General features: G+C 41.2%; 1 protein-coding gene and 1 non-coding gene across 2 annotated transcripts; one reads left to right on the forward strand and one right to left on the reverse strand.

Annotated features, from left to right (window-relative positions):
- The first annotated feature begins 462 nt into the window (after nt 1-462).
- LOC122677351 (C-reactive protein-like) lies at nt 463-2,072 on the forward strand. The gene is made up of 2 exons (XM_043877348.1): nt 463-701; nt 939-2,072. The coding sequence occupies exons 1-2, from the start codon at nt 638-640 to the stop codon at nt 1,547-1,549; spliced, it is 675 nt and encodes a 224-aa protein (XP_043733283.1). The 5' UTR covers nt 463-637; the 3' UTR covers nt 1,550-2,072.
- Nucleotides 2,073-5,674: 3,602 nt separating this feature from the next.
- TRNAC-ACA lies at nt 5,675-5,746 on the reverse strand. The gene has a single exon. It is a non-coding gene; the product is annotated as a tRNA-Cys (tRNA).
- Between the last annotated feature and the right edge of the window lie 7,928 nt (nt 5,747-13,674).

Consider the following 13,674-nt stretch of genomic DNA (forward strand, 5'->3'; position numbering starts at 1 on the left):
CATGTTTCACTGGACCAGAGATTTCTTTGCAATGAAACTCAATTGGCTAAGAAAAAATTGTCCTTGGCTCTGTGGATGACGTTTGTTTTTGGCATTTCTCAATTTGTGAACCAGGGGCATCTGAAAAGTGTCGGCAATGATGTTCATCTCCAGAAGCTATCCTCCATGAAACACCAAGACTTGAGCTGAAGTGGGTGCTAGAGATGCACTATGATATGTTCTCAGATGGCCATGCTTCTATTAAGAGTTTTTTTAAGAAATTTTCTCAAGATAAATAGCCAAGTGGAACTCTTGGGGAGCTTTGTCACAGGGAGCTTTTTCCTGTCACAAAGAATTGGTGATCCCATAGTCACAAGAGCTTGTAATAAATAACCAACATTGATCTCTCTGTTCCACAATTATTTTGCTTCCCTTCTTTCCAGAGCCCTGACACTTGCTGAGAAAGGTAATATTGGAAAATCATTTACGTGGTGGCACAGATGCTCCCACTGCCTTGGATATAAATCCAGGCAGGATGAAGCAGAGCAGGTCTTGAGGCAAAGAACCTAGGACTTCTGATTGCTGAGCTTTCAGCCAAAGACATCTTCTCCAGAAGGGTGAATCCAGATTCTCGAAGCACTGGTGGCAGAGACTGACCATGGAGAGGCTGTTGTGGTGTTTCCTGGTCTTGATCAGCTTCTCTAGTCTTTCGGGCCAGACAGGTAGGGGCTACTCCAGGCAGTGCCAAGGATTTTATCTGAGTGATGGGGGTGGGGCCTAAGATTACACAAGGTGAGGTCAGAGGAACATCCAGCATGGGTGAGTGTGTGTATGTCTGTGTGTGTGTATGACACTGAGGAAAAATCAGTCTATTTCTCAATCCCAAACTCTATTTATGCAGGAATAGATCTTTGTGATCTGAGAAACTTCTCATCTCTCCTCTGCTTTCTGTCTCACAGACTTGCATAAGAAGGCCTTCGTGTTTCCCAAAGAGTCGGATTATTCCTACGTATCCCTGAAAACACAGTTAAAGACACCACTCACCGCCTTCACCGTGTGTCTCTATTTCTACACAGAGCTGGCCCCAATCCGCGACTACAGCATTTTCTCTTATGCCACCAAGGAGCAATATAACGAGATCCTCATATTTTGGTCTAAGGGTAAAGGCTATAGTTTTAGTGTGCGTGGGAGGGAGGTATTATTCCACAGTCCTGGAAACGCTGATGCTCCAACACACATCTGTGCCACCTGGGAGTCTGCCTCCGGAATTGCAGAGCTCTGGGTGAATGGGAAACCCCGGGTGAGGAAGAGTCTGCAGAAGGGAGCCTCTCTGGGGACAGACGCCAGCATCATCCTGGGGCAGGAGCAGGATGCGTTCGCTGGGGCCTTTGATAGAAACCAGTGTTTGGTGGGAGACATTGGAGATGTGAACATGTGGGACTTTGTGCTGTCTCCAGAAGAGATTAACGCTGTCTATAATGGTGGGACCCTCAGTCCTAATGTCCTTTACTGGGAGGAACTGAACTATGAAGCAAACGGTGAGGTGTTCGTTAAACCTCAGCTGTGGTAGTGAGGTTGGGCTGTGGTCCTGGAAGTGCTTCCTGGCAATTCCACCTTATGGCTCTGGACCTCCGCCACCCCGATACGCACCTCTGCAGGCATGCTCTGTGAACACAGGCTTTTGCTTCCCTGCTCTACCTTCCTCAACACCAGCAATGGAATTTTTAAGTATCTGGCTTGGGAGATTGGAAAGCTTATTGTCAGGAAGCATTTAACAGGAGGCTTCCTATGTGCTGTTTTGGATCTGTCAGGAATCCTCTGGTCCTTATTAATTCCTGAATATTCAGGAATTAAGAGGAGAGGCATGCCTTTCCCAGTGCTGAGGAATCCAGGCATTTCTCATTACGGTGATAAGTACCCTCTTCCTTTTTATGAACCATACGGTAAAAAATGATTGTTTGCAACTTTCTGTCTTTGATAGGAATCGTCTTATGTTTTGTAAGTCTGGAATTTTAATCTTTATCTTTGCTGAGAATAACTACCTTGTAAGACAGTATATATGCCCACACCATGTTTATTAAAACACCTTTCCTCCATCAGAGCTTTGGTCCCCGTGTCTTTCTTTCTTTCTTTCTCTCTCTTACTTTCTTATCGTCGACTCCAGACCACCAAGTTCCGGTCCAATAAAGGACCAACAAATGGAGCCCAGAAACAGGGACTTGGTACACGTGGCAGATTTGGATGGAGTGACCCCCAGGGCCTATTGAGCCTGGTAAGTACTAAGACATGGGTCAGTCGGCTGGAAAGACCCCTCACTTTTCTACTTTACTTCATCACTTATTTATTTTTTTATAATTTTTTTTTTTAAGATTAGAAACTGCTATTTCCCGTACTGTAATCAGAGAAAAAGATAAAAGGCAACTAGAGAAATTACTTGCTTATGAAAATGCAAATCAAGTATGTCAAAAGGCTATAACTCCAATTTGTGAGACAGGGACTATTATTGATCATTTGAAGGCTTGTCACAATCTAAGACCAGAAACTCAAAAGATGCAAATGCTAGCTGAAACAATGGTTGCTGCCTTAAGAAAGGGAAATGAAGGATGCTTTGTGGAGATAAGACCCATTTAAAAAAAGACTGCCCTAAGAAAGTAAAAGCAAACAAACAAACAAAAAAACCCTCCAAAAATCTGCACTCGCTGCTGTAGAGAAATGCATTGGGCCAAAGAGTGTAAATCTAAATTTGATATTGAAGGGAAACCTATTCTGGGAAACTCCAAGCAGGAGACCCACCAGGTCCCCTTCAACAGAAACCAGGGGCAAATTCCATCTTTTCCCTCAAACCCTCAACATCCGGCAGTGCTGCTATTGATATACCAGCCCTAAATGACTTTCTCCTTTACCCTCAAGCAGTCCCCTCTAGAATACCTACTGGACTTTTTGGGCCCCTGCCCCCACAAACCTTCGGTCTTTTACTTGGCCGATCTAGTTTGATTTAACAGTCGGGAAGACCAGGGGTCTCCAAAAGGAGAAAATAGGCTGCAAGTGTCAGACATTTTTAATCTCTCTTAAGCGGTAGGAGGAAACAAACTAGCGATATTTTTTTTCCTTCTCTATACAAATTTAAAAAGAGGTTTCTCTTAAAATACTGTGTTGCATTATGACACCTGGTTTCACTTAAAGTTAACTATTCTAGAACCCTGAGTTAACCAATGCATTTTTCTTATGGAAATGTTTGTCTTAAGCTATGTCAATGTGCTATACATTTACCCCAGACTCTGTCTTCAAGTTGGTTCTGCCTAATGGCTCAGAACCTACTTGACAAACCAGTATGTTATACTCAGATATTGTTCCCCTAATCTATATAAACAAAACTATTTGTATGGTAATCTGCATTTCTTCAAGATTCATGTCAATCATTTTATGGCCCAGGACAACTCAGCTGGTGCCAAGGTTATTTCAAAATGTATGTTGTGAGTGAGGGGCCTGGTACTATTCTCTGAGATTTGAGACATTTCCTTTCTCTAATTAGCAGACTGCTAGTAGTTATATGACACCTGGCTAAAGACTAGCCGGGGGTGGGGGTGGGGGTGGGGGGGGTGGGGGGGGGGGGGGCACTGTTTCTGCCCCCTTCTGATGCCTATGTCAAAAGCTTTCTCTATCTCCTTTATACTTTAATAAAATTTCATTACAAATAAATCTCAATTTGAGAACACATTACAAACTTCTACCAATTTTCAAATAGCTTTTCTGGAATATTTTTTAAAAGAATTTCCTTTCATTATCCTTCTGGTAAGCTATGAAATTTCTTCAAAAACACTGAATTTATTATTTCTCACATTTCTTTTATATAGATGGGACTAAAAACGCCAAAGCTTCATTCTGGTCTCTTTAAAAAATATAAAGTCTTTTACACTAAATTCCATTCTGCTCAACAAAATGAATTTTATGCTCTTATTCAAGTTACTTGCCCACATCCTTACCCCATTAATATAGTCTCTGATTCTGTATATTCATTTTTTGTATTAAAAAATATAGAAACCTCCACCATAAACTCCTAGCTTCTATTAAAACAGACAATGGCCCTGCCTATATTTCTAGACACTTTAAGCAATGTTTACAATCTTTTCCTATTAAACATATTACAGATATTCCTTATAATCCATAGACACAAGACATAGTCAAACAAACACATCACACACTAAAGTTACAAATAAAAAAAAAAAATCAAAGAAGGGGGAATACACAGGTACACTACTGTCTTCCTTATCTAAAGCAGACTTTACTAGATTCCAACATAAGATATTTTCTAAACCTATAATTATTGTTAATACAGCTTTATTTGTTTTAAAGTTTTTAAACGTACCACAGGGAAATATTTTAACAAAAGCTGAAAGGCAGTTTGAGGAATTGAAGGATACTTCTCTTCCTCTGCCCATTTGGTACCAAGACGGGTTCAATAAACAGTAAAAATCTGGGAAGTTAATCTTATGGGGAAAGGGATATGCTTGTATTTCCCCAGATGGATCCAACAAACTTTTTCCTCGGAAAATTCGACCCAAGGGGGCCCCTAACATTCAAAATGGATATGAAACAACAAGAACCCTAGGAGGAAGAAACTTCAATATGGGCCATGGCGGCTCTAAAGATCTCCAGAAAGCACCACCCTCGGCGAAATCAACCCTATGATCTCCTCACTTGGGGACAAATAAAATCCCTCACTAATCAAGTTAAAAATCTGATTTCCCAACAGGAAATGCCTCAGAGTCCTGAAAACCTTCCTATCGCTATGCTGACCTGCACGACCCACCCCCCGCCCCCCCACCGCTCAAGCCAGATTAACAAATCAGACTTGGGACTTAGCTGGGTTTACTTACCCAACCCCCCTTTATTACAGGTCATAAAATGGACGGAGAAAAGACCAATCGTATCAACCAATGACTCCACCCATAAGCCTCCTCCCTGGAACCCTCACACCCTGGGGAAGAGGGAAAATGAATTAACATTTCTTTAGGTCTTCCGCTGTGCCTGGGCCCAGGAAAAATTAAGCATAAACGTTGGCCAACAAACTTGGGCTTTCTTCCTGCCTCCAAAAGAAGACTTTCGGACATTGCTGCCCTTTCTCTGTCTGTGAACCATGTTTACTACTGAAACTTTAGGGAAAGAGTTAGGGAAAGAACAAAAAATCATTATATATTATGCTGCTTAAGTGGCTTAAAAGGTTACTAACATTATGTTAAAACATTACCATGACAAAGGACTTCTTGGCTGGCTTGACAGTGGAATGACACCCTCCTCCTCCTCCTCGAATCGTCCTCCATAAACAAATTGGGCCTGAACTACGAGACATATAAAACATAAAAACTTGCTGCCAACACTAGAGAACTTGGGACTCGGACTGGAGATTTCACAGGGACCAGTCATTGTCATAGTAACTTTCTTTTGCTATAATCTGTCATATTTTATATAGGCCTGTGTCCCACTTCCTTTTGTTATGGCCATAGGAAATTTATAATTTAATAAGACTTTACATTCTGTAACTTGTATTAACTGCCAATTTTGTGTTATGTGAAGTTACTCAGTCGTGTCTGACTCTTTGTGACCCCATGGACTGTAGCCCACCAGGCTCCTCTGTCCACGGGATTTTCCAGGCAAGAATACTGGAGTGGGTTGCCATTTCCTTCTCCAGGAAATCTTCCCCACCCAGGGATCGAACCTGGGTCTCCTGCATTGTAGACAGATGCTTTACCATCTGAGCCACCAGGGAAGATATCCCTGTTCAATTCAATTATAGTACCTACAGCTGGGAACAAATCAAATTTCATTTACATGATAATGCCTCTCTGAATGTACAATTACTGCAAAAGAAAATCTTTAAAACTTTTTCTAAACGTCTGCCCTCTTCCACTAATTTGGAAACTTTAGCTGAACAAATTATCTGGGCTAGACCCACGAAGATGGTTTCAAAGTATTACCCACAGCGTCGGGTCTGGAACTGTAACTTTGGTGATTGTCTTGATAATTGTATTTGTCGTTTATTGTTGCCTTTCTATAAGGTTGGTTAATACTAACCAAACTCATTTGGTCAGGGCCTTTTTTTTTTTTTTTTTTTTTACAAATATAATAAAATAGGGGTAACTGTCAGGAAGCATTTAACAGGAGGCTTCCTGTGTGCTGTTTTGGATCTGTCAGGAATCCTCTGGTCCTTATTAATTCCTGAATATTTAGGAATTAAGAGGAGAGGCACACCTTTCCCAGTGCTGAGGAATCCAGGCATTTCTCATTACGGTGATAAGTACCCTCTTCCTTTTTATGAAGCATACAGTAAAGAGTGCTTGTTTGCAACTTTCTCTCATTGATAGGAATCATCTTATGTTTTGTAAGTCTGGTATTTTAATCTTTATCTTTGCTGAGAATAACTACCTTGTAAGACAGTATATATGCCCACACCATGTTTATTAAAACACCTTTCCTCCATCAGAGCTTTGGTCCCCGTGTCTTTCTTTCTTTCTTTCTCTCTCTTACTTTCTTATCGTCGACTCCGGACCACCAGGTTCCGGTCCAATAAAGGACCAACACTTTGTCCAACAGGATCCGGATTGCAGATGCTTTGGGATTTGCTGTTTTTTTTTTTTTTAAAGTTGATTATCTTAGATTATTTTAGAGATAATCCTTTACCCTCACTTAGATGAGAAGATTAGGACACAGCAAAGAGAAGTGATTTTTTTTTTTAAGTCAAAAGGTGAACCTTTGAGCTGAGTAGGGAGTGCTGGTCTTGTATCTAATTTCCTACTAAGAATCCCCCAGAAAGTAGGAGAATCTTCCCCATATTCACAGGGCTCTTTAGTGTCAAAGTTAGGATACTGGCCCAGGTTTTCTGAAATGGGAAACTTGGTGATGCACTTCCCCCACTTTCTCAAAGTACTCTGGAAGGGCAATCAGAAAGGCCCAATACAGAAAACCTATATTTTTTTCATGGGCAAAGTGGAGGTATCTAGTTAGTTACTTTAATTGTTACTGTCAAGTGTTTACATAGCCATGTTTTTGTTTGCTCACAGTGATTTCATTTTGTGCTTCTTTTGGGAAACTCTTCTCAAACACCATCTGAACCACATGGGGCTGTGCATCCCCACCTGTTTCCCCAACGTAGCCAGGCCACAGAGTGGATGTGACTCAGACTGAACTATCAGAGTAGCCCATACTTGTTTGGAGATTTAGGATGGGGGGATGGTTACATGCTCCTAGGTGGACAAATTGGAGTCTTTCCCAGGATTGATTTATGAACTCTGGGAGTGAGACATCTTTCTGCTGGAATTCCCGTCTGAGAGGGTATTAGCTGGAGACCGTCAGCAGCCATCTTGTTTACCACATGGAGAAAGACTGCCAGGGAGGAAGCCAAGCTGGGGTCAGCAGAGCTGAGGGATTGATGGAGCAGTGGAGCCTTGACTGTACTGTTTTGAATTTCTGGATCTGCTTTGCCTGGAACCAGATCTATACCTGACCCTCCCACGTTCATGAACCAATAAAGCCCCTGTTTATATTAGTGAACCTGAGCTGTTATCTGATGGTTGTATTTCAAGTGGTGACTAACTTTTCTAACAATCCTCTGAAACCAAGTCCCTGTGAGTTCAGGCAAACCATTACCTGTCTTGCAGTGACATAGCTAATGGCTCTCTAACCTCTTATAGGGATTTTTTCTGTCAAGTGCAACCTCTCTTTTGTGATAGCTGGTAATTTGTGTGAGGCCAGTTGTGGGGGTGTAAAACTCTCACTCTAGAGAGTAAGAGGTATAAACTATTTTGTTTAAAGTAAGCTACAAGAATATATTGTACAACATGAGGAATATAGCTGATATTTTATAGTAGCTATAAATGGAGTATAACCTTTAAACATTTTAAGTCATTATATTGTACACCTGTACCATATAATATAGTGCTGCAACTATACTTCAGTTAAAATAAAAAAACTCACTGTGTTATTACTCCAACATGAGGAACAAAAACTAAAGATCATTGAGATCCAAGAATATGCTATCAGTTTCAATGGCTGTAATGCACTTTCCAAGCTGCTTAAGTCCGTTGTAGAGAAAGACCCCTCAAGGATGATGGCTGCTGGTTTCTTCCAAAGGTGTCCTTCACCTTGGCCTTTTAGTACTAACTGAGCTGTCGAAATTACTCCACAGAAGTCACACTTAAGTATGAATTAGCCCTGTGACTATATATCAAATAGTTACTTTGGGGAAGGCATACAGTAGACTAGTTAAGCATAGAGTTTCTGGAATCAGCCTGCCTAGGTTTAAATCCTGACTTTACAACTTACTATGTGACTTTTTGTCTCAGTTTTCTTGTCTATAAAGTGAGGAGAAATAATAGAAATTAGCTCAAAGAGTTGTTGAAAGGATCAAGTAAGATCATGTATATACAGCATTTAGGGTAGTGCCTGGCACATAGTAAACTCTCAAAATAGTTATCTGCTATTATTATTATTGAGGAGAAGGGAATGACAGAAGATGACATGGCTGGATGGCATCACCAACTCAATGGACATGAGTTTGAGCAAGATCCGGGAGTTGGTGATGGACAGAAAAGCCTGGCATGCTGAGTCCATGGGGCACAAAGAGTCAGACATGACTGAGTGATTGAACTGAACTTTGTATGATGTCCACAAACAAACGTTGATTATATACCATTGAAATACAATTTGGTGGAATTGGCCTGGGTTGATTGCAGTTGAAAGGTCTGAATCTTAACCAAAAAATTAAGCTCAGAATATTAGAACGATAAATTTATGAGTGTTGAGTTATGAATATTGATTCCCCTAATTGACTTGGTAACCATTTGAAAGCCTAGAAATTAAGGATAAGGACTTGCCTGGCAGTCCAGTAGTTAAGATTCTGCGCTTCCAATGTAGGGGTCTCAGCTTTGATCCCTGGTTGGGAAACTAAGATCCCACATGTTGCACAACATGGACAAATAAATAAATTTTAAACATGTGGGGAAAAAAAAGGGAAGGATATGTTCCTGGGTAAATATGTGAGTGAAAATATTTTTTTTTGTCTAATTAGGGCAGATCCATATACCCTGACATTCAGCTAGGATGAAGGAAGGGTTGATTTTTTTCCCCCTCTAGTTAAAGAATCCAGTCAGGAGTTATGTCTTTGAAGGAGTCTTTTGGGCCTAGAAAAGAAAACAATGGTCTCAAAGGTCCTTGCTAAATCACCTAACTTCAGAGAAAACAAAACAGAACTTTAGTTCCATCCTGATGCTCCAGGCCAGTTGCATCTATCTGGGACTTCCTGTCCAGAAACCTTCCACCCCCTACACCTGCCCAGAAGACTTATCACCCCCTGCCCAACTACAAATGTCATCTCAACAAAAGAATACTCAAAATATCCCGCCTGATTAACATTTCCCTTATCGCTTCCACAAACCTCCCTATAAGTATGAAGCCTCCCTGATCCCTCTCGGCGCTCAGCCTGGTTGTTAGGCCAACTGTCGCCCCTCCTTGCCTGAATACAGGTAACCGACTTCTGTTGAGGTCGTCTTTCCTTTTCTGCCTTGCCCAAACTGTACCTAACAGTCTTAATTATAGAAGGCTATCCCAACTCCCCAGGGATGTGGGCCGAGCTGATATTTTTCTCAGAATTCAGTTACTGGTACCTTGCTACACAGAGTTTAGTGGACAGCCTCTGGTCCTGATCATTTTAGCCGCGGAAATTTTTAAAGCTGGTATTTGCATTCAGTGAACATTTAAAAATCTCAATAAAGCATTTCTGGAGTGTTTAAACAATTTAACTTACCTAAAGATTCTTCACTGTAATCTTGTTAGAGAAGATACCCCAAGGTAACAGGGGTATTACTGGACTATATAGAGTTGTTTGACATAATCCAACTAAATGTTATGTGACATCTACCAGAGAGGACGATTTTGCTTTGGTAAGTTAGTTCTAAGCAATTTTTTTGTCTCAGCAAATGGAGAGTAAGATCAATTATTCAGTAAGACTGATGTTAATGTAGCCATGTGGTTAGCTTTGGTTTTCCTTAATAGCAGGGATCATGCATCCAGTTTGTTCAGAAGTAAAATCAGGTGTTAAGGTTCAAGTTAAGAAGACAGAGGGCCAAATGGTATATAAAACCTACAATAAAATTACTACATAGGGTTTCCTTGAAAAAAAAAATGATGTAAACTATATGGAGGGCAGATGCCTTAAAAAAAAAAATGAAGTGATAGTGTTAGTCAATCAGTCATGTCTGACTCTTTGCAACCCCATGGACTGTAGCCTGCCAGGCTCCCCTGTCCATGGAATTCTCCAGACAAGAATACTGGAGTGGTTAGCCATCCCCTTCTCCTGAGGATGCTCCAGACCCAGGGATGAAACCTGGATATGCTGCATTGCAGACAGATACTTTACCATCTGAGGCACCAGGGAAGTGAATACTACATGAGTAGTAAATAATAAACATTTCTTACCTTCAAAGGGGGTAGGAGGATAGATTTATACATTTCTATCAATAAAATGAAGCTTAGTAGCATGAAGAGATATTGCAGTACAGGTATAGGCCAAACATTGGGAGTTGCCTATGTCAGACATTGCAAATGTAAAACCAAAGGCAGATGCTGGAGGCAGCTACCCAACTGGACACTTTCCTTTGCTGACTGAAAATAGCCATGATGGTGAGAATATGAACCAGGTCTTCAAGTCTTGGCTTGAAGTGACTCAAGTGTGAGCATCTTAGCACAAAAGGCAACATGGTGATGCACAGATTAGGTATATAAAGTCTCCCTCTGTCAGGGAAAAATACTGGATCACTGGTCACAGTGACCTTGAGTGGCCTCCAGCCAGATGAATGGCTGAGGACCCTTCCTTATGGTCCAACCAGAGCTTGGAGGAGAGACTGCAGACTGCTTCAGAAATGGGACTGGGCCTGATGGAGATAGATTTGGATTCCCAGTTGAGAAAGTAGGTAGGATGGTAAGTCAATGATTTTTTTCCTTATGTTTCTCACTATCACTTAGTTTGATCTCCAGGGAAGTAAAGATTGACAGGGGAAGAAAAAAAAAAAAAGCAACTCCAGATCATTAAAACAGCAACATCACCAACAAGAATACCCAGGAATCCCCTGGCAGTTGGCCTAGGTTCAATCCCTGGTCAGGGAACTAAGATCCTGTAAGCCCCACCCTCAAAAAAAAAAAAAAGTTACCCAAATCAGGTTTTGAAAGTATAGACTTCTGATCCTTAGGCTCCCAGGGAAAGAAGGGAAGTGCTGTGTTGATTTCTAAATAACTTTATCTGAAGACAGCCAACCTCTAGCCTCAGGTGGGTTGGCAGAACTTGCCTGGATGCCTTCCCTGTTATTCTCTGCCTCCATATTATCTATTTCTCTTTTCATTTCTCCTGTAACAGAAAGTGGGTTCAGTGGGCTTGCTACCTTTCTTCTTCAGAAAATGCAAATTTCTATCTCAAATTTCCTAGATTGCTTGGTCCAGTGATTCTTAAATTCATTCTTAAACTGGCCTGCTGATTACAAGCATCATTGTCACCTAAGGCATTTACTGTAGACTCATTGACCCCAGACCTACCAGATTAGACTCTGGAGTTAGAGCCGAGGTATCTGTCATTCACAAGCTCTTTTGCCTAATGTTTTTAGAACCAACACTTTAGTGTCTTCCTGGCAGCTCAGAAGTCTGATCTGAGATAAGTGTGGCTTCCAATAACCTTGAAGGCAGGTTGGTGGTCTTTAAAGAAGGATCTAGCACACATTGACTCACGTTATCTATCCCCTTTGTCTGCCTCTGGTGCAGGATTTAAGGACTCATTCAGTTTCGTACATCCAACTCATGTCTTTTTATATACATAAATAAGAAATCTTGTAAGTTTCCATCACCACTCCTAGGATGGTAATTGCTTAGTCACACAGGACAGATCACACACAGTCTTAAAAATACCTTACACATACTGAGCTCATACCATATTCCATTCACTGTTCTAAGGCCTTTAGGTGTATTTATTTGCTTAATGACAACCCTATGAGGTAAGTATCATTTTATAGTCCACATTTTAGAGATGAGGAAAATGAGGTCCAGAAAGGTTAATTAACTTGTCGAGTTGGAATTGAACTTAGGCAGTCTGACTGCAGAGACCCATGCTTCGAACCATTGCTTTCTACTGCCACATGCAGTAGAAGTTTATATGCTGTACTTACACCCCCAGAGGAAGACAGAGGGTATGGGGATGCATACACATTTTCTTATGGAGAAGCCATCCCAGGATGCCATACATACAGCAGGTAAACTACCATTTTTGGGGCACTGGCAATCTCTCAACTTTTCATTTTATTATTATATGTTTGCAAGAATGCCTTGTACATGAAATTCCTATTCAACTTTAGCATCAACATTACATTAGACAGATTAAAGCACAGACATCATTTTGCCAACAAAGGTCCATATAGTCAAAGCCATGATTTTTCCTCTAGTCATGTATGGGTGTGAGAGTTGGACCATAAAGGAGACTGATCACCGGAGAATTTATGCTTTTAAATTGTGGTGTTGGAGAAGGCTCTTGAGAGTCCCTTGGACAGCAAGGAGATCAACCAATCCTAAAGGAATTCAACCCTGAATATTCACTGGAAGGACTGATGCTGAAGCTGAAACTCCAGTAATTTGCTTACCTGATGTGAAGAGCTGACTCATTTGAAAAGACCCTGATGCTGGGAAAGATTGAAGGAAAAAGGAAAAAGGCAACAAAGGATGAGATGGCTAGATAGCATCACTGATTCGATGGACATGAGTTTGAGCAAACTTTGGGAGACAGTGGAGGACAGAAGAGCCTGATGTGCTACAGCCAATAATGTGGCAGAGTTGGCCACAACTTAAAAGCCCTTGACACATTGTCAAAGCTCTTCTTTGACTTGGAAGCCCCCATCTTTTCCACTGTTAGTTGTGCCCTTCGACATCATTTCATGGTCTAGGAAGTATTCATTAAAGGCATGGAATCATACGAGAAATTCTCTAGACCAGCAATTTTCAAATTTAGTTGCTAATATTATAATCACTTGGGGAGCTTTTAAAAATCCAGTTTCCCAGGTCACATCCCATATTATTACAGTAGATTCTCTGGGGGATGAGATCCAGGCATCAGTATTTTTTAAAACTTTTTCTTCTTTTTAACTTCGGTATAGTTGATTTACAGTGTTGTGTCAGTCAATCTCTGCTGCACGGCAAAGTGACTCAGTTATATACACACATTCTTTTTTAATATATTCTTTTCCATTATGGTTTATCACAGGGTATTGAATGTAGTTCCCTGTGTATACAGTAGGGCTTCCCAGTTGGTGCTAGTAGTAAAGAACCCTCCTGCCAATGCAGGAGCCGTAGGAGATGTGAATTCAATCCCTGAGTCAGGAAGATCCCCTGGACGAGGGCATGACAACCCACTCCAGTATTCTTGCCTGGAGAATCTCATGGACAGAGGAGCCTGGGGGCTACAGTCTATAGGGTTACAGAGAGTTGGACAGAACTGAAACGACTTAACATGCTCACACACTGTACTGTAAGGCCTTGTTGTTTATCTATCCTGTGTAAAATAGTTTCCATCTGCTAACCCCAAACTCCCAGTCCTTCTCTCTCTTAATCCCTGCTCCTTGGCAAGCACAAGTCTGCGCTCTGTGTCTGCTTCAGTTTTGTAGATAGGTT

The sequence above is a fragment of the Cervus elaphus genome, chromosome 20 (assembly GCF_910594005.1).
Source record: "Cervus elaphus chromosome 20, mCerEla1.1, whole genome shotgun sequence".
Classification (NCBI taxonomy): domain Eukaryota; kingdom Metazoa; phylum Chordata; class Mammalia; order Artiodactyla; family Cervidae; genus Cervus; species Cervus elaphus.

Bases quoted from the DNA above. Each gene is read 5' to 3' on its own strand.
- LOC122677351 (XM_043877348.1), top strand. From the start codon at position 638: ATGGAGAGGCTGTTGTGGTGTTTCCTGGTCTTGATCAGCTTCTCTAGT. The intron at 702-938 runs GTAGGGGCTACT...TCTGTCTCACAG, and splicing joins TAGTCTTTCGGGCCAGACAG to ACTTGCATAAGAAGGCCTTC.